Source organism: Acomys russatus, chromosome 5 (genome assembly GCF_903995435.1).
Source record: "Acomys russatus chromosome 5, mAcoRus1.1, whole genome shotgun sequence".
Taxonomy (NCBI): domain Eukaryota; kingdom Metazoa; phylum Chordata; class Mammalia; order Rodentia; family Muridae; genus Acomys; species Acomys russatus.
In genome coordinates this window covers 8,390,800-8,410,041 of record NC_067141.1, presented here as the reverse complement: position 1 = coordinate 8,410,041, position 19,242 = coordinate 8,390,800, and the positions used below count along the sequence as shown (strand labels likewise).

General features: G+C 52.2%; 2 protein-coding genes across 7 annotated transcripts; one reads left to right on the top strand and one right to left on the bottom strand.

The window, feature by feature from the left end:
* The first annotated feature begins 3,086 nt into the window (after nucleotides 1-3,086).
* Nucleotides 3,087-12,772, top strand: Stx1b (syntaxin 1B). Its single transcript, XM_051145361.1, has 9 exons — nucleotides 3,087-3,220; nucleotides 3,413-3,512; nucleotides 3,602-3,676; nucleotides 8,069-8,142; nucleotides 8,345-8,453; nucleotides 8,602-8,675; nucleotides 11,468-11,605; nucleotides 11,712-11,822; nucleotides 12,092-12,772. Exons 1-9 carry the CDS (start codon nucleotides 3,119-3,121, stop codon nucleotides 12,170-12,172), a joined length of 864 nt encoding a protein of 287 aa, XP_051001318.1. The 5' UTR covers nucleotides 3,087-3,118; the 3' UTR covers nucleotides 12,173-12,772.
* Nucleotides 12,773-16,037: 3,265 nt separating this feature from the next.
* On the bottom strand, nucleotides 16,038-18,796 carry Hsd3b7 (hydroxy-delta-5-steroid dehydrogenase, 3 beta- and steroid delta-isomerase 7). Of its 6 annotated transcripts, none has more exons than XM_051145358.1 (8): nucleotides 18,650-18,788; nucleotides 18,123-18,242; nucleotides 17,999-18,040; nucleotides 17,743-17,898; nucleotides 17,409-17,517; nucleotides 17,239-17,338; nucleotides 16,946-17,108; nucleotides 16,038-16,552 (listed from the first exon to the last, which is right to left on the bottom strand). In XM_051145358.1, the coding sequence occupies exons 2-8, from the start codon at nucleotides 18,205-18,207 to the stop codon at nucleotides 16,140-16,142; spliced, it is 1,068 nt and encodes a 355-aa protein (XP_051001315.1). In that variant the 5' UTR covers nucleotides 18,208-18,242; nucleotides 18,650-18,788; the 3' UTR covers nucleotides 16,038-16,139. The 6 variants fall into 6 exon arrangements, with proteins under 6 accessions (XP_051001315.1, XP_051001311.1, XP_051001316.1 ...); XM_051145354.1 differs by having other exon boundaries at nucleotides 16,039-16,552; nucleotides 18,123-18,294; nucleotides 18,650-18,796; XM_051145359.1 differs by having other exon boundaries at nucleotides 16,039-16,552; nucleotides 17,999-18,016.
* Nucleotides 18,797-19,242: the final 446 nt, after the last annotated feature.

Sequence of the window (19,242 nt, the reverse complement as noted above, 5' to 3'; positions counted from 1 at the left end):
ACAGAGAATCCTTATCTCAAAAAACCTAAAAGAAAGAAAAAGAAAGAAAGAAAATAATGGATTAAATGGATGCGCATGTGCAGAATACACAGGCTACAGACCAGCACCCAGCACTTATAAAACTCTGTGGTGTTTGTCAGCATCACAATGACATCAGTCAGTGGTCATTGTAGACTTTGTTTATATGTGTGTGTGTTTTAGACTGGCTCTTACTAGGTAGTCCTGTTTTGGCTTAGAACTGGGTATGTAGGCCTGGGTGGTCTTGAACTCACAGAGGTCCATCTCCCTCTGCCTCTGTTGTAACTAAAATGTGCATGCCAAGGTATATGCCTGTTTGGAGACAGGATCTTATTCTCTAGCCCAGGCTGAGCTGGGTCCTGTGTAGGCTAAGCAACCAGTGTTCTTAGCCACTGAGCCACCTCTGTTTTTGTTTTGTTCTTAAGATTTTATTTATTTATTTAGAGACGGGTTTCTCCATATAGCCCTGGCTGTCCTGGAACTTACTCTGTAGACCAGGCTGAGATCTGCCTCCCCCTGCCTACTGGGACTAAAGGTGTGTGCCACCATAACAAGCTCTAAAAAATATTTTATTTTATATTTGTGGTGTGTGTGTGTGTGTGTGTGTGTGTGTGAGTGCAGGAGCCTGCAGAGACCAGAAGAGGGCATCAAATCCCCTGGAGTGGAGCTATAAACAGGTGGTTGTGAGCCACCCACCTTGGACATGGGTGCTGAGAACCGAACTTGGGGTCCTCTCCAAGACCAATGTGCACTCTTTAACAGCTGAGCTCCAGCCCTTCCTCCCTACAGAGTTTAGGTGACAGGATGAAAGGAACGGAAACTGCATGCAGGAGACGCTGGCAGATGGCGCTGTTTGCCTGGGTTGCCAAGACATGCAGGACGTGACCTCAGAGGCCTGAACAGGAGCTGGCCTGGGGGAAAAGGAAGCTAGTGGATAGGGCGCTGATTGCCGCTTGGAGCCTTCAGGGAAGCCGGGACCTGGAGCTCTGGTCCCTTTCTCCCTGGTGCCCTCGGGGAGTCGTTGTCCTTTTCCTCCTCTGGCTCTGTGGCTCCTTCGTCTGTGAAATGGGAACAGTATTTGTCCAGCTTTTCTCTCTGGGCTGTGTGGCTCAAGGCTTATGAGTGTGAACATGTTTGTACACACTGAGGAATTTTGGCTCTCTTTGTAGTTATTAGCCAACCCAAAGCTTACTTATACCCTTCTGTCTCTTTCCCTCTCTCAAGAGCAAGCAGATAGGTAGCCTGGATACTTTAGGAAGAAACTAAGAACTTCTTCAAGTTGGCGTGGAAAGGGAAAGAGGCAGAGAAAAGGAAGGTTCCCAGGTACCTAGACCAGCGAAGGCTCTCCTGCCCTGCATGAGGCTGGTCGAGGGTGGCTGGGGGCAGGATGAGAGGGTCAGCAGGCAGCTGTGGCCCTGGAGGCTGTGAGGCTGCAACGCACTCTAAGAAACTGGTGCGTCCTAACGATGAACCCTGCTTCTCAGGGGCTTTGGGGGCCAACGTCTTCCGGAGGCCGTCCCGGGATAGGTTGAGGCTGGAGAAACCAAAACTCCTAGCCGGGTCTTTGAGACCTTTCAGTTTGATTTGAGCAAGACCTGGGTAGAATCAGGTGTTTTTTGTTTTTTGTTTTTTTTTTCCTGGCCTGCCACAGGCAGTCTCCTCTGGGTTGTGTGGGTTTTAGAGCTGCTCCGGCTCCGCGGATCCCAAGCGATCTTAGTGTCTCGGTCGTGTCTCGGTCCCATCTGGCTGTCTAGGTTTGGTCTGAACAGGCTGAGGCACATGTGAGCCAAGTGTAGTTCTTTCTTCGCCTGTCTGACTTCCATGAGGGCCTGTCTGAGTTCTGCTCCAGCCCTGTCTGTGCTCCCCTTCAGGTCCAGTGCCTCCACTCCCCAGCAGCTGCTGTTTGGCTCTGTTCTTGATTTCTCTGAACTCTGGCTCAACCTGTCTGTGATTCGAGCTGACCCCTGGAGCTAATTAGGGGCTCCAGATTTCAGTGTCTGTCGATGGTTGAGCTCAACTTTGCCCTGAGAATTCTGTCCCGAGCAAAGAGGAATGGGGATCCCAGGGGAGCCCAGCTCTGGGTCAGAAGGCAGTCCTGGGGTTCAAAGAGGTTGGGTGACCAGGCAGCAGCCTCCTCCATGTCCCATGTCCACATGGTGGCAATGTGGCTCTGCCTGGGTCTGTGTGCAGCGATTGTCAACATAGCAGTGTGGCTCTATGTGGGTGTTGGGGGGGCCCTATTTCTGTGTGCCTGCGTGTCAGCTCTTCTGACGGTGTGACACCGGTCCTGCCTGGAGATGGCAGTGTGGGTGGGTAAAATCCCTTTGTGTCTCTGAGCCCTGAGGGTGGAGGGCTGAGCAGCTGCACTAGCAACTGGGGAATCGAGTCAGAGAGAGTTGGTGGGTGTGTGGTTGGAAGGGACTAGAAGAAAGTGAGTGAATAACGTGGGAAGGACCTCCAGGAGCACAGTGCAGTGGGAGGAGGAGAAGGGAGCTGTGGGATGAGGGAGCGGAGGGGGTCGGAGTGCTGCCGACACGGCTCAGCCATCCTTTCCTGGGGCCTGGCTCTGCTTGCTCAACTTGGCATCAGCCACTGGCAGCCTGGCGGTGATGTGACCTTCTTCTGTAGGGGAATGGATGGTCAGGCTGTGGCAGGGAAAAGGGAGACCCAAGCAGGGGGATGGTAGCTAGCTTCTCAGTCCTGGAAGATCATTCCAGAATCCTCCTGGGAGCCCAAGAGCTGGTCATCACAAGGCTAGCATTTAGCTGGTTGTTGAAATATTGAAATTTGTCCATATCCAGAGGTCAATAGCAGTGGCCTTGACTAATGTCTCTTTCTAGGGAGCCTCTGAGCACTTGAGACTGTTCCTCTCTCAGGGCATGCCTTTAGCTGGCTCGCTTTAAGGTGCCCTGGCGTCTATGACATTGGTCTACAAGACATCCGGTTTTGGTGTCTTTGCCGTCCCTCTTGACCAGGACCCTTTTCTGAGTCTAGAGTGGCTACCACCCATGCATATGGCCTGCACCCATGGTGTGCACCCATGGCCTGCAAAGGCCCAGAGAGCTAGAGTCAACCTTAGGGAACAGGGTAGGGACTGCTCATGGATCTGGCCTTGCCTTGCTTCCAGGCGAAAGACAGCGATGATGAAGAGGAGGTGGTCCATGTGGATCGAGACCATTTTATGGATGAGTTCTTTGAGCAGGTAGAGTTCCCCATATCCCTGGACCAGAACCTTGTCCCTTCCCAACAATGTCCATTGTCCTGTGCCTTCCCTCTTTCCGGCACACCCCTTGGCCTTATGGTTTGGCCTGTGTCACCAAACACTGGCTAATTCTCCTGATTCCCTCATGTGGCCCACCAGCCTGGGCGATGTGTCACTCATTTCCTGCCCCAGGTGGAAGAGATCCGAGGCTGCATCGAGAAACTGTCTGAGGACGTGGAGCAGGTGAAGAAACAGCACAGCGCCATCCTCGCTGCCCCCAACCCAGACGAGAGTAAGTGCTGCTTCAGGGGGGTCCCCCCTCTTCCCTGGGCGGGGACCCCATCCAGGTTTTCACTGCCTGTCTTGCCCTCCTGTCCCCAGAGACTAAACAGGAGCTGGAGGACCTCACGGCTGACATCAAAAAGACGGCAAACAAGGTCCGGTCCAAGTTGAAAGGTGAGGAGGGCAGCCCTGCAACTGCAGAGACAGGTCTCTGCCCTACACAGACAAAACAGGTCTCTCTCTGTAAGCGGTGGCTCCCTGGGGCCAGATTCCTAAGCAGTGAGTCATACGGGAGACACCCCCCCTTTTGTTGTTGTTGTTTTTTGATTTTCTTTCTCTCTCTCCTTTTTTTTTTTTTTTTTTTTTGTTTTTTTTTTTTTTTTGGTTTTTTGAGACAGTGTCTCTCTGTGTAATCTTGGCTGTCCTGGACTCGCTTTGTAGACCAGGCTGGCCTTGAACTCACAGTGATCTGCCTGCCTCTGCCTCCCAACTGCTGGGATTAAAGGCATGCGCCACCACCGCCTGGCCTACTCAAGCCAACTTTTGCCTGCATTCTTTGTTGACATTTGATGGGGGTGGGGAAATGAACCGGGTAGAGTGCCCGCCTGAATTGCACCTGAGACTTGAGACCGTCAATCAGAAAAATACAGATTTCCAGCCAGTCACAGTGGTTGGGAGGGCCTATAATCCCGACCCTCAGGGTCAGCCACAGGAAGAGTGAGAATTCCGGATGAGTGCAGGCTACATAGTGAGACCCTATTTCAAAACAATCCAGGAAGGAAGGAAGTTGGAGGTAGGGTGGGGTGGGGAGTGAGAGAGACAATACTCTTCCAAGAGGTGTTAATTTTGTTCAGTGCTCTTTCGTCCTGAGCAGACTCCGAGCTCAACACCGAGCGCACAGTAGGTGGGCTCTGCAGAGCGCCCTGTAGGTGGGCTCCACAAATGGCTGCTGAATTAGTATCCCCGGCTCAGGACAGATTGGACTGTGTGGCTGACACCAGGGGCTGGCATGCTTTCAGGAGGGCCTTGCCAAGTGCTCATGTCTTCACTCTAATTTAAGGACTTGGGTGCTGGTAATAACCACCTTCCCTCAAGGCACTGTGGGTTAGGAACCTCCTTGTCTGCTGGTGCCAGGGTAATGGCAGCGTTAAGGAGCAGCCGTTATGTGCTCTTGGTAACTCAGCCGGGGGAGGTGTTTACCAAGCGCGTGTAGCACCCAGGCTCACCCCTGGGCTTTGGACGGGCTTTATCAGGAACTTGTCCCCAAGACCACTAGGCTTTCCCCGGGGCGATGAGGACACAGGCTTCATGTCCTTTTGGATAAGAGGAGGCCATGTGAGAGCCTCTGATGCTGACCAATAAAAATGAGCCTTTTGCACTCAGGGTGTGCTCTGGGGTCATGTTCATGCAATCTGCACGGAGGAGCCCAGCCTCCGATATCAACTCACTCTGGTTGGCTCCTGTTCTTAGTTTTTTTCCTCAGTATAATAGGGGAAACTGAAGAAGAAATTATAAATATTTTTTTCTTCTATTTTTGACGGCAAAATACTTTTCTCCATATGAAGTCATACTAAGAATCTCAAATATAGCGGCTGGAGAGATAGTTCAGTGGTTAAGAACATTGGGTGTAGCCGGGCGTGGTGGCGCACACCTTTAATCCCAGCACTCGGGAGGCAGAGGCAGGCGAATCGCTGTGAGTTCGAGGCCAGCCTGGTCTACAAAGTGAGTCCAGGATGGCCAAGGCTACACAGAGAGACCCTGTCTCGAAAAACCAAAAAAAAAAAAAAGAACATTGGGTGTTCTTCCAGAGGACCCAAGTTCAATTCCTGGCAGCCACATGGAAGATCAAACTGTCTGTCGCTCCAGTTCCAGTGGATCAGACATCCTTACATAGACATGCATGCAGGCAAACACCAATGCACCTTAAAAAAAAAAGCCGGGCGTGGTGGTGCACGCCTTTAATCCCAGCACTCGGGAGGCAGAGGCAGGCAGATCTTGAGGGTAGCCTAGTCTACAAAGTGAGTCTAGAATAGCCAAGGCTACACAGAGAAACCCTGTCTCGAAAAACAACAAACAAACAAAACAAAACGCTCCACAAATCTCAAATATAAAACATAAAATTGCCAAACTGGGTGGCACACATCTTTAGTCCCAGTGCTTGGGGGGACAGAAGCAGGCGGATCTCTGTGAGTTCGAGGAGTTTGAGGCCAGCCTGGTCTATAGAGTGACTTTGAGGACAGCCAGAGTTATAAGGTGACGTTCTCAAAACAGACATCATAAAAGTCAGGCTGTAGCCAGACACAGTGGTATGCTCCTGTACTTCAGCAGTTAGGAGGAGATGGGCAGGAGGGTCACAGGTCTAGGCCTCAGAGGCTCCTTCAGACCCCTTGGGTCCTGATCTAGAACACATGGAAAACTTTGTGTTCAGGGGCTCAGGAATAGGTCCAGACAGAAGACAGGAAAAGTAAAGGGGTTTGAGAAACTGACCCTACCTTTCCTTCTTTTTCCAGTTGGTAGCATCAGGGTGACCTTGAATTCTTGTGGTTTTTTTTTTTTTTTTAATTTTATTTATTATATATACAGTATGCATCAGATCACATTATAGATGGTTGTGAGCCACCATGTGGTTGCTGGGAATTGAACTCAGGACCTCTGCAAGAGCAGTCAAGTGCTCTTAACCACTGAGCCATCTTCCCAGCCCCCGGGTTTTTTTGTTTTTGTTTTTCTTTTTTTTTTTTTTTTAAAGATTTATTTATTATTATGTATACAATGTTGTCTGCTTGTACACCCGTAGGCCAGAAGAGGGCATCAGGTTACATTATAGATGGTTGTGAGCCACCATGTGGTTGCTGGGAATTGAACTCAGGACCTTTGGAAGAGCAGGCGGTGCTCTTAACCACTGAGCCATCTCTCCAGCCCTTGTTTTTGTTTTTCAAAACGGGGTTTCTCTTATGTAGTCTTGACTGTCCTAGACTCACTTTGTAGACCAGGCTGACCTTGAACTCACAGTGATCCACCTGCCTCTGCCTCCCGAGTGCATGTGCCACCACACCCAGCTTCATGATTTTTTAAAAAATATTTTATTTTATTTGAATTGGTGTTTTGCCTGTATATATGTCTGTGAGAGGGTGTAAGACCCTCTGGAACTGGAGTTACAGACAGTTGTAAGCTGCCATGTGGGTGTCAGGAATTGAACTCAGGACCTCCGGAAGAACGAGCAGCCAGTGCTCTTAACCATTGAGCCATCTCTCCAGCCCCGAATTCTCATGAATTTGAGGCCTAGTTTCTAGTGTGAAACATCAGCTGATATCTGCATACTCCCACAGCTGTTGTAAAAGACCCCTCTGTCCAGACTTGGCCCTTGCTCCTGGCCTGATAGTACGGTCCAGGGCAGGGCTACCAGGTTCCTGGATTGCTGGTCATGTGTGCCTGTGCTTTCCCTGAGCTGGCACAGCCACCACTGATTGCGCTCAGTCACTATGCCTGCTTTTGCTTGCAGGACAGCCTTGAGATGCCATCTAACTCCGTCCCTCCCCCAGTGCCAGTAGAACACATACACGCACAGAGGTGGCACTCTTAGGACAGGCCCAGGGGCCTTCAGAAGTTCCAACAGCCTGGGTGATTCATGCCTGCTGCGTTTTCCGATCTGAATTGAAGAAGCTGTTATTGCAAGCTTTTCTTAGAAAATCTGAGTCAGTAAGACATGGTTTCGAAGAAGGGCAAAATATCCTCTAGAAGTTAGAATCCATCGGGCGTGGTGTGCATGCCTGTAATCCCAGCACTCGGGAGGCAGAGACGGGGGCTCTCTGTGAGTTTGAGGCCAGCCAAGACTACACAGAGAAACCCTGTCTCAAAAACCAAAACAACCAGCAGTCGGGAGGCAGAGGCAGAGGCAGGTAGATCTCTGAGTTCGAGGCCAGCCTGGTCTACAAAGTGAGTCCAGGACAGCCAAAGCTACTCAGAGAAACCCTGTCTCCCCCCCCAAAACAAAACAAATAAAACAAACAAACAAACAAAAAACAAAAACCACCAAACAACAACACACACACACAAAAACCGAAAAACCAAAACTCAACCTTCCTACCTCCAAAAGAAGTTAGAACTTAGCTGGGAGGTGGCTCTGGTGAGCAGAGGCCAGCCTGGTCTACAGAGCAAGTTCCAGGACAGCCAGGGCTACTCAGAGAAACCATGTTTAAAAACAAAAACAAGAGCAAAACAAAACCCAAACCAAAACAACAACAAAACGCTGGTGGGGTTTGCTTGTGAACACAGTTGTGGTTGGTTCCCTCTAGTGGATGGCTCTATTCTCCCCCCCTCCGCCCACCCCCCAACCCCGAGGTCTTGAGCTCTTTCCATCAGAGCAAACGTGTCCGTGACCTTCTGAGGGTGTCTTAGGGAACCCCCTCGAACCCTCTGCCTGTGTACTTGGCAGCCCTCAAATATACCTCACCATAGCTCTTTCATTGGGCATGCATGGCGTCTCTTCCGGAGCTTCCTACGCCCCAGATCCGGGTGCCCCACCCGGTCCCCGGGCCTCCTGCCTGACGCTGCCTCTTCTCCCTGCAGCGATTGAGCAAAGCATTGAGCAGGAAGAGGGCCTGAATCGTTCCTCCGCCGATCTGCGCATCCGCAAAACCCAGGTAGGCTCCCTGAGCAGGGTCGGGAACCCTGGGCAGGGTTGTGACTGAGACCAGATCGTGGCGGTACCTAGCGTTGCCTGTGGTTGAAGGATGGAGATACGGGGTTTTGAGAATGTGGCAGGCTGCTGTGCATACAGCCTTCTCGGCTTTGTGTCCCTGATGCCCTGTTGTGTCTCTCTCCCCCCAAACCCCCGGTTCCCAGCACTCCACACTCTCGCGGAAGTTCGTGGAGGTAATGACTGAGTACAATGCAACCCAGTCCAAGTACCGGGACCGCTGCAAGGACCGCATCCAGCGGCAGCTGGAGATCAGTGCGTGTGCCCCAACCCTCCCCCCCCCCACACAAACTCCCAGGCCCCTCTGGAGGCAGCACCTGGCCTGAGCCTGGTGGTAGGGTGGATCCTGGGTTCCCACCACCTCTGGCCAGCTTCACGAGCAAGAAACCCTTTCTCCCCACAGCTGGCAGAACTACTACCAACGAGGAACTGGAAGACATGTTGGAAAGCGGGAAGCTGGCCATCTTCACGGACGACGTGAGCCCCCGGGTTGGGTCTGGGTCTGTCCGGTAAACATTTGCGTCGCCTCCACGTCCATCCAGGAATCTCGGACAATGGACAATTTGGCCCAAGAGCTGGGAGATTCCACGAGTGCAGGGCAGGAAGGCAACGCCTTAAAAATGGCCAACTGAGCCGGGCGCGGTGGTGCAGGCCTGTTATCCTAGCACAGGCAGAGAGACCCTGTCTCGAAAAACCAAACCAAACAAACAAAAACAACAAACAAACAAATAAAAAACAAAACAAAACAAAAAAAGAAAGGAAAAATGGCCAACAGTGGTTTACTGGGTTATACATCGCAGGGTTTTATTTGGTTGTTTTTTTTTGTGGTTTGTTTGTTTATTTTTGTTTTTTCTTGAGACAGGATCATGCTCTGTGGCCCAGGCTTGTTTCAAACTCCCAGTCCTCTCGCCATAGCTGGAATTACAGGCATGCACCACTATGACCATAATTTAATCTTCATAATCTCAGAGAAAACTCATTTCACAGATGAGGAAAATTGGGCCAGAAGGTGAAAAAAATAATTTGCTAAGAACTTCACTCTAGTTTCGGAGGCAGGGCTCTATGTTCTGATCACTGACAGCATTGCCCCTCCCCACAGGAGCCCGGAGTCCACCCCACCCCACAGCCCGCCCCCCTCCTGAAGCATGTCAGTCATCCTCTGCCACTCATTTTTGAAGGCTTTTGTTTCGTTTCATTGTAGTTTGGCTCAAATCTTCCTCATTGCCCTTGTCTGTCGTTTATGAGTGGGTGGGCTTTCGGCCTGTCGTTTATGAGTGGATAGGCTTTCCCCACACTCATGCTCTTCTTGTTCCTTGTGGACTTCTGCTCTGGCCTGCCCAGTCCTAGCTTCATTTCTGTCCCTGGCCAGATGACCCTTGGGAAATGGGTGTAGACCAGGTATAGAGTAATCACCGAGATTGGCTAACAGTTTGCAGTAAACCAGTATTTGAATAGTTTGTTTTTGTTGAACTAACCCTGGGCAGATAGGGTGTAGGTCACCTAGAGCTTCCTCCTCCTCCCACTATCTTTCCGTGTGAGACTAGAGAGCAGCCTGGTGGGTGACTGCAGGAGGTCTGACTTTAGTGGGCAAGAGTTGACCTCTGGCCAGGTGTGGTGGCGCATGCCTTTAATCCCAGCACTCGGGAGGCAGAGACTGAAGGGAGGATCTCTTCGAGTTCAAGGCCAGCCTTGTCTACATAGCAAATTTCAGGACAACCATGACTGTACGGAGAGACCCTATCCCAGCAAAATGAAACAAACACAAACAAAAACAACAAAAAAGAAAGAGCTGACCTCTGCCCCCGGCACTCCATTGTAGGGGTGGAAACCATTTTGTGAAACTCATCCCTGGGTGTTGTCTGGGGGTTATTAATACTGGAGTCAAGACAAGCTGGGCAGCTGGTGTGGTGGTGTTGGCCATCATTGCACGCCTGTAATCCCAGCGCTCAGGAGGCAGAGGCAAGCGATTGCTGTGAGTTCGAGGCCAGCCTGGTCTACAAAGTGAGTCCAGGACAGCCAAGGCTACACAGAGAAACCCTGTTTCAAAAAAACCTTTTTAAAAATCTAAAATAAAGCTGGGCATGGTGGCGCATGCCTTTAATCCCAGCACTCGGGAAGCAGAGGCAGGTGGATCGCTGTGAGTTCGAGGCCAGCCTGGTCTACAAAGTGAGTCCAGGATGGCCAAGGCTACACAGAGAAACCCTGTCTCGAAAAACCAAAACAAACAAACAAAAAATCTAAAATAAAAGACAAATGAGGGAGGCTGGAGAGACTGCTCTTCCAAAGGTCCTGAGTTCAATTCCCAGCTACCACATGGTGGCTCACAACTATCTGTAATGTGATTTGATGCCCTCTTCTGGCCTGCAGCTGTACATGCAGGAAGAGCACTGTATACAAAACAATAAATAAATAAATCTTTAAAAACCAACCAACAAACAAACAAACCAAAGAAAAAAGACACAATTTACTTAAAAAAAAAAAAAAAAGACAAATGAGCTTTTAAGCATGAGAAGGTTGGAAAAGAGCAGTCAAGACCTAGACAGAAGAGGGGGCACTTGCAAGGCAGCTGTTGGATGACTTGGCTCTTACAGTTTGGGCAGGAAATATGGGTGGAAAAGAAGACAGAGCGGTGGCTGCCTGAGTGGTGGTGTGTGGCCTGTGGTAACAGGGAGCTCTGGTAGGTGTGAGAGGAAAGCCGTGGCCTACTGTGGTTAGACTCAGTGGGGAGCAATGGCCCAGGTCTGGAGCTGAGGGGCACTGTGCTGTGAGCCAGGATTTCTGCTCCTGACTTCTTGAGGCCTGTGTCAGTTTTGCTCTTATTCATCCCCTGCGCCACCTCATGCAGGCTGCTGTTGACTGTGGGCACAGTGCTTCCCTACCCGCTGTATCTCTCACATCACCCTGTCGGCTTTCAACCATCTCCTTTCCCGGGCCTTCCTCGGGTGTGCCACTACAGGAAGCCTTGGGGGGGGGGGGGGTGGGCGGTGGCGTGGGCTCTGTTCAACCTTTATCTTGTAATTCAACAAACTTCTCTTTGATGCGTGTGGTGTTCCGGGGAACTATCCAACGTTCCACACACAGATTCATTAAGTTTTAAAAATAATCTTTTGAGGTAGACGCTTCTACGATCCATATTTTCTAGGTGATGCTGGCAAAGCCCAGGGGATGGTAAATAACTTGACTGAGGATTTGAACCCCTCTGTTGCACTGAAGCGGTTCTGTGGGAAAAGGGTACTCACAGCCCTATCTTCGTCTGGTCATCACCTTAGATCAAAATGGACTCGCAGATGACAAAGCAGGCCCTAAACGAGATCGAGACAAGGCACAATGAGATCATCAAACTGGAAACTAGCATCCGAGAGCTGCACGACATGTTTGTGGATATGGCCATGCTCGTAGAGAGCCAGGTACAGGTCCCCCGCCACAGCAGCCTGGCACTTCCCCTGAGCCCCGAGGCTGCCCTTTCCACACCCAGCCCCACTTCTTCCCTCTTCGTGTGCCTTCTGTGTGCAGGGTGAGATGATTGACCGCATCGAATACAACGTCGAGCACTCTGTGGACTACGTGGAACGAGCTGTGTCCGACACCAAGAAAGCTGTGAAATATCAGAGCAAGGCGAGGAGGGTAAGCCAAGGAGGTGGCCTGGCACAGGGGGTAGGCGAGGAGGTCAGCGGGTGGGGTGTGGCAGTTGTGAAACAGAACGGGCGAGAGGCCTTATCTATGGCTCTGACCACTTCCTGTTTCTGTTTTCTCTCCTCTCTTTTTCCTCATGTCCCACATCCCAACTCTCTCCCTCATTTGTCTATCTTCCTCTCTCCCTCTTTTGCCCTCTTCCTCTTCCTCTCTCCCTCTTTTGCCCTCTTCCTCTTCCTCTCTCACCTTTCCACATGCAGAAGAAAATCATGATCATCATTTGCTGTGTGGTGCTGGGGGTGGTCTTGGCGTCATCCATCGGGGGGACACTGGGCTTGTAAGCCCCTACCTTTCCCTTCCCCAGGACCCTCCCCACACATCGGGAGCAATACCCCCACCTCCCTTTCAGTCTCCCCCCTGCTCCAAGCTCACCCCCAAAACAGACCCAGGCAGTTCCAACCACTCTCACCCTCACGCACATCCCGGAGTTCCTGGCTCCCCCCTCCACCTTGCCGCACATAGATAGCAGCAGGCGTGATCACACATGCACACCAACATGCATGCCGAGGGCACATGCTCGAGACGTGTGGGCACCCAAGCGTGTGTGTACTTGTGTAGATGTATGTAGATGCCCCGAACCTCTAATTGCTGCCATCGTCATCCTGTGTGGTCAGAACTTCCCTCTCTATCTGGTTGCTGTGAAGACCGTAGCCGAGCATAACACAGCAGCCCACCATGGCCCAACCTGTCCTCTGTGAATAGACATATGTGTAGTACAGGAATGTGTGCGTGTGTGCGTGTGTGTGTGTGTGTGTGTACACGTGTGTTCGTGGGTGTGTGTATCCATAGACCTTGGCCATACAATATGTGTACATGGGCTTTTGTGAGTGTGAAAACCCAATGCAGAAGCAATTCCTCCACTGACGTTCTTTCCTATGTGGTACATTTGGGTGGGAGGTGTGTGTGAGGGGAATTCACATCCTCAGAGGATCCAGGGAGGCCCAGCGACCATGGCACATATCTCACACGATGTACAAGAAACTCACAAACTCTTCTGGCTCAATGACTGCCAGGGATTGCATCATGACCTGGGGAACTCTGTGTGAAAGTTTGTGTGCATGTGTGTGTGAGTGTGTGTGAGTGTGTGTGAGTGTGTATATGCATGTGTGTGTGAGTGTGTATGCATGTGTGAGTGTGTGTGTGTGTGTGTTGGGCCTTGGAGTTCAGGGAAGGCAACTGGAAACCTATATGTGTAAATGATAAACAACCCGGCTTAGTTTGAAAGAATGTATTTTCCTTAACGGATGACGTGAAGGGGCTTGTGCGCAAAATTGTGTGTGTGTGTGTGTGTGTGTGTGTGTGTGTGAAGTGTTGATAAATTTCTCTCCAGACAGAGCCCTCCACCTCCACGCTGTAAATCAGACACTAGTTTTGGGTGAGTACAGATACCTGTTTCTAAGCTACTTGGAATACGACTGTGTGTGTGTATGTGTGTGTGTATCCTTAGTGACTTTACATACACACATGCATGCACACACATGTACACATACACACACACACACACCCCTTTAAGGCAACGCTCCCCACCCAGGTTTGTTTCTCAGGCTTAGCTATTTCTCCATCTCCTCAAAACAGCATCCACACACACACACTGCTCCACCACAGGGATGCGAGTGGAGCTTCCTGCCTCACCAGCCCATCTGACAGGGAAACACACACCCAGATTCCCACCTTTCTGTGTTTCTGCCTGAGGGCAATATTGAGCCTTGGACAATTAGCGCACACAGGAGTGTGCTCATGAGTGCCGAGGCTGAGAAAGTTCTAGAATGTAGGAGCTGGGGGCGCCTTTTCACATAAGCAGCACCCATGTGTACATGACTGTCTCCTGGAAGAAGTACAGTAGGACTAATGAGGGAAGATGTTAAGGGCTGCCCCTGGCAGGTGTACAATCATGCCTCTCCACACTCACCTTAGAAGCTGTTGTTTGTCCCCCCTGCCCCAGATGATGCGCTGGATGGACTCTTTTTCAAGTAACTTGGGTTTAGGCAACTGGATTTCACACATACCTGAATGGCCACTTAGAGCCTTGAACCTGTCCCTTGGACATGTCTGCTTTGGAACATCAGGCATGGCCACCGTCCCAGCTGGTGAGGCAGACTGTTCTCTGGCAGTAAGGAATGGAGGGATCCCTCAATTATGTGGAGAGCTGTGCAGTTTGTGGGTTCTTTGGGAGCAGGCAGACCACAAATGGGATAAAGGATGGCGCTGGAAGTCCTGTGTACATGTAGGTGGGTACATAGAGGTGCATGTGTCCTGCCCTGAATTAGGTAGCCACGTGAATTGTGTGCACACACGTGTGTGCAGGACTTGGGGAGAAGGAAGAGGATGAGACCCTGCAAATAGGACCTGAGCCAGTACTGACCGTTGACCCCTTCCCTGCCTGCTGTTTGAGTCCTGCCCACCTGACATGTGTGCGTGTGCATGTGTGTGTGCGTGTGCGTGTGGTGTGTACATGTGTGTCGGTCCATGTCCACATGTATGTAACCCCCAGATTAGCTGCGCTGAGGAGGGAGCCTGCCTATCCATTCCAGAATACACTTCTGCAGGGCAGGGCTCTGCCCAGAGCCTCCTGCACCAACCCTTAGCTTCTTTGAAGATGTCAGAGGAGGTCCCAGCACCCAGTCTCCTTCTTTCAACCCAGCCAGAACTCCCTTTAACCCAGATGTTTCTAGCAGCCTCCCCAACCCCCCGCCCCTCCCAGTCATGATGTTCACAAGGACAGGACTGTGGCTGGCATGCTGCTCCTGCCTCTTTAAATGGCACTGGGCCGTGGCTGCTTACCAGTGGGCCTCAGGTAGACGGGCAGTCCCTGAGAGTCTGCTACCCCCACACATCACACGATGGACATGCTTGGTTGATGGCTGTCCACGTGTGTGTCCTGGATGGTTATCTGGGGGCTGCTGTCTTGTGCACGTTCTCAGATGAGTGTGTGCTGCCTGCCCTCCACACACCTAAAACCATCAAGCCCAATTGTGCCCCTTGGTGGTCCCAGGCCCACGCCAGGACTCGATGCTTCCATCCTCCCTTCCCTTGCCTCTTACAAAGCACACGACGTGTCCATCTCACGTGCCCGTGGGTCATCACACTCTTGTCATGCCTTGAGTATGCACATGATGTGTTCTGTGCACCCACCCTGCCCTCCCCACAGAGGACAAGATGGTTGGCCCCAGCTCCCTTCTCCCTGACCTAGCCTTTCCCCACGCCCGCTGTGCAGCTGTGTGCGTTGGTGTGTTTCTGTGTCGCTGGCGTGTCATGTGATGTAGCCATGTTTGCTGACATGAGCCCCTGCCCCCTTCTCTTTTTCTCCATTGGTTTCTAGAACTCTCTCCCTCCCCTCCCCTGAGGGGACAGGACTCCTGGGGCCTGGCTGGGGCCCTAGAACCTGGCCATCCTCCTGTTAGCCCTCAGAGTCTTATTTCTCTCTATTGGTGATCAAGTTGCAAATGGATAAAACACAGGAAATTCTGACCCCCCTGCCCCAGACCTGCATGTCCTGTCCCCAGTGTCCCCAAACCCCATCCTGGGCCAGGTTGGGCCTGGTGGGACAGGAGAAATAGCAAGTAATCCAACAGCGGGCTTGCCGTGTGTGCTCACTTCCTTCTGTCCCCAGATGGGGCGGGCGCCGTGCTGATGGGGGAGGGGTAACAGGTAGACACAGGCTTGGAAAAGGATTTTAATCCAGGCTTGGCCAGACACAGCATGGCTGGCATCCTCTGGCATGAAGTGACAATATCACAGGAGGTGAATTTGGTAAGAGAGGCCAGCCACGTGGGGAAAAAAAAAATCATTGATTTCCTCAGCTTTCTTTAAAGCAAATTAAAAGACAAAGGTCTAAAAGAGATACATGTTAAGGAGAGCCAGATGTGGCAGGAGCCAGGTCTGAAGATGGTACCTGGAGGGTACAGACCAACGTGAGAGCTCTGAAATCTCTGCCCCTTCCTGCCTGAGAAACCGGAAACAGGAAAGGGTAAGGAGACCATTCAGGAGTCAGTTCTTGCCAATCAGCTGGCGGGCCTCAGTTGACACCAAAGATGGGCCTGTCCCCAAATGCTGCCCCTACAGCTTGGAGACCAGGACACCAACCAGGCTCACGATCTGCATAGTTAACAACTGGCAGAGTCCACATCACCAAGTCAGGCACCAGAGCCTCCAGCTTCAAACGGCAGCCACTTCTTTCCATCCAGGCTCTCAGGGCTCAGGACCTGGAGTACGTGCCACAGTGGCCTCCAGCCCCTGGCCCTGCCATCGTCAGGCCGACCCCTCTATGGCCCGCACCCAATGAATGGTGCGGGCCCTGCTCTCTTCCCATGAGAAGAGAGGCTTGTAGCCAAAATGGCGCTGTGCCTTGTTGGTACTGACGGTAAAGGTGGTGTTGGCCACAGCCAGTGTGTAGGGATTTAACATGGGTGTGTATAGCACCAGTGGGCGAAGCAGCCACTGCAACAAGGCATTGAGGGCAGCCAGCAGCACCAGCAGCCAGTAGGGCAGCAGCGGGTGGGTGCCTATCAGCCGAAGTCCACAGGGACCCAGGAACTCCATGTTGAAGTCCTCGTAGCTCTTATAAGGTGATTTATCATAGCAGAAATACACCTGGCCGCCCATGAGTGCTGCCCGCTGCTCCAGCTCTCGGGCCACCAGCACGTGCATCCAAGCCACGTTGCCTAGCAGCAGGGAGGGAGGTAGATAAAGCCGCAGTCCCCTATTTGGCCCCATGTAGATGTTGCCCTGCACCTCACTGCTGTCTGGTCAGGGTTGACTCTCCCCAACCCCTAGAGTCACCAGCCCTCATAGCTACTTGGTGCCTGTGTAGATGCTGCCCCTTTCTCTGGAGAGCTGTCACTGGCATTGCTTCAATGCTTGGCATAACCAAGGACATGTTTTTATGTCAGCCCTCCCAACTGGCATGGATACGTCTTCCTTTGCCACCCATGTAGAAAATGCCCACACGATCACTGTCGGCCTGAGCTCTCACGGAGCCAGGTGTACACTCGTGGCTGCCACCCGCAGAGCCAGTCCTCCTACCCAGCTCTCCCTTTGCCTCCCTCTGTCCTTACCGACATAGACCCGACCATGCTCCACAGAAGCTGGGATGGCCCGGAATAGCCGACCCCCAAAGCGCAAGCCCTGGTGGTAGAAGTCTCTCATGATCTGATGACCTTCACCATAGATGCCCGTGGGTCGAAGGGCACACGTCACCAGGGGTAGCCCTCCATTGACCTGGTGGCAAAGGGAAATGTTGGAGCACACCCCTCTACCTTGGCTACTGTGGGCTGGAGGTGGACACAAAGAAGCCTGGGGGTCATGCTCTGCTTCTGCATCCCAAGCCCTACCTATCTGTGCAGTATACCTTCCTTCCATTGGCCTCCAGGACCAGCTGCTCAGCGAGGGCTTTGCTGCATGGGTAGGGGTGCCTGTGGACTGCCTCATATGGGGTCTCTTCATTGCCCCTACAGGGGGAGGGGAAGGACTCAGTGCTGGAGGGAAACGGGCTCTGGAATTAGGTGGGGCTAAGCTCACCTGTAGAAGGGGTGGCTCTTGACATTAGGCCCCACAACTTCCATGCTACTTGTGTAGACGAGGAACTGAGTTCCAGTCTGCACACAAGCATCAATCACATTCTGTGTGCCTGTGAAGGGAAGGGACAGATGCAAGCTGTGTCTTCCTAGCTCCACATCTTTTTCTGTTCCACCCAGTGTCCAAGGAGAACCACCGAAAGGCCAAGAGAGGGTAGAACGGGAGTGACTGGGCAAGGTTATCAAAAAGACAGGCTCTCAAATTAAAAAAAAAAAAAAAAAAAAAAGTCACAGAAGGCCAAGTGATTTCAGGGAAGGATAGGCAGGCAGCACCTCACCCTGCACGTTGACTTGGTGGATGGTCTTTGGACTGGCCTTCCCAAACACATCCACTAGCCCAGCTGTGTGGATGACCACATGAGATCCAGCCACGGCTGCCACCACCTCGTGAGCCTGAGTTACATCCCCCTGGATGGCGGTCACCTGCACATGCCCTGGTGGAGAGGCCCAAGGCAGTGTCAGAGCCAGGGCTTTAGCCAGCTGCTGAGTTTGGCCTGCATGCACCCTGGGAGCCACGTGTTCCCAGTGACTCACCCGTTCCTTGTGTGTGGGCTGGAAAACAGACATAGGAATCATCTTTTCCACAAGTGGAGTTATCCCAGTTTGGGGAGGGATGGGGCACCACACCCTCCTCCTGCTACAGCCCCACTCCAGTCACCTGTTTTCAGCTCCTCCAGCCAGGAACTCAGGTGCAGGTCAAAGACACGCAGCTCCCGCAGCCTGGGCTCCCGCTCCAGCAGCATTCGAACAATGCGTTCCCCGAGGAAGCCGCAGCCACCTGTGACCAGGTAGACCAGCTCTGGCACCTGCGCAGAGTCTGCCATGCCCAGCTGCAGAAGAGAATTTAGCTCACTAGACTTGCCTGATACCACCTGTTCCAGCTACGTGTTATTCCTAGAAGGGATCTAGTGGGGGGGGGGGCACAGACGGGACGAAGTGATCTGGGTGGAAGAGGCTGAGTAGTAGCTGTGGGTTATAGTCCATGCTTGGAGCAGTAAGGCTTCTGCTCTTTGACCTAACTGCTGAGTCAGTAGAATTGGATGCTAGAAGGGGATTAGGGATTGAGGTGGATGGAAAAAAACAACTGGGGTTCTTAAAGGATGGGGCGGGGAGGCAAGGTGTTGGACAGGGAGGGTCTAGGGAGCTGGGAAGGGTCATCTGGGGCTCCGTATCATCTCTGCCTACCTGTAGCTAGTCCTAGGGCGCCCAAACTGGCCACTGGGAGAGGTTGTGTCCTGGGCTGATGGGCCCGCTAGATGCACACAGGCTTCCTTCCTTCCGTTTGCTCCTCCCTCCTGGCCCATTCCAGGAAGGAGACCAGCCTAGCCTCCACCCCTAGGGGCGGGCAAGGGGGTTTGGAGGAGGGAATTCTCTTGCCAGAGTGCCCCCTGGTGGCCAGTCCACTCTCCTGCAGCAGGCGGACTACAGAACCAGCCACTTAGTGAAACATTTGGGGATATTGGGGTAGAGGAGACAGTGACCTCATCACTGCTACATGACCTCAGTTCTTCTCTCCTGCTGGGTTTCCCATAGGCTGCAAGACCCAGCACCAGCGCCAGTTCTGGGAAGGGAGAGTAGGGGCAGCCTGACCTTGGTAAAAGTCTGGCTAACATCTGTGAGGAGATACTGGGTGGTTGTTGCAGCCTGTTAGGTGGTTGGTCCAAAGCAGTACTGCTGTCTGCAGGTCTAGTCACCCCAAACTTCAGGCCACCATTTCCCCCTCTTGCTTCGCCACCAGCTGTGCTAATTCGTATCCCGGCCTGCTCTTCCCAAAGATA

Excerpts from the sequence above, each read along its gene's own strand:
- Stx1b (XM_051145361.1), top strand. The coding sequence starts at position 3,119 with ATGGATCTGGCCTTGCCTTGCTTCCAGGCGAAAGACAGCGATGATGAA. Across the intron at positions 3,677-8,068 it reads GGTCCGGTCCAAGTTGAAAG|CGATTGAGCAAAGCATTGAG; the intron begins GTGAGGAGGGCA and ends TTCTCCCTGCAG. Across the intron at positions 8,454-8,601 it reads CCAGCGGCAGCTGGAGATCA|CTGGCAGAACTACTACCAAC; the intron begins GTGCGTGTGCCC and ends TTCTCCCCACAG.
- Hsd3b7 (XM_051145354.1), bottom strand. The coding sequence starts at position 18,288 with ATGGCAGACTCTGCGCAGGTGCCAGAGCTGGTCTACCTGGTCACAGGT. Across the intron at positions 17,109-17,238 it reads TGGAGGCCAATGGAAGGAAG|GTCAATGGAGGGCTACCCCT; the intron begins GTATACTGCACA and ends CTTTGCCACCAG. Across the intron at positions 16,553-16,945 it reads GCATGGTCGGGTCTATGTCG|GCAACGTGGCTTGGATGCAC; the intron begins GTAAGGACAGAG and ends CCCTGCTGCTAG.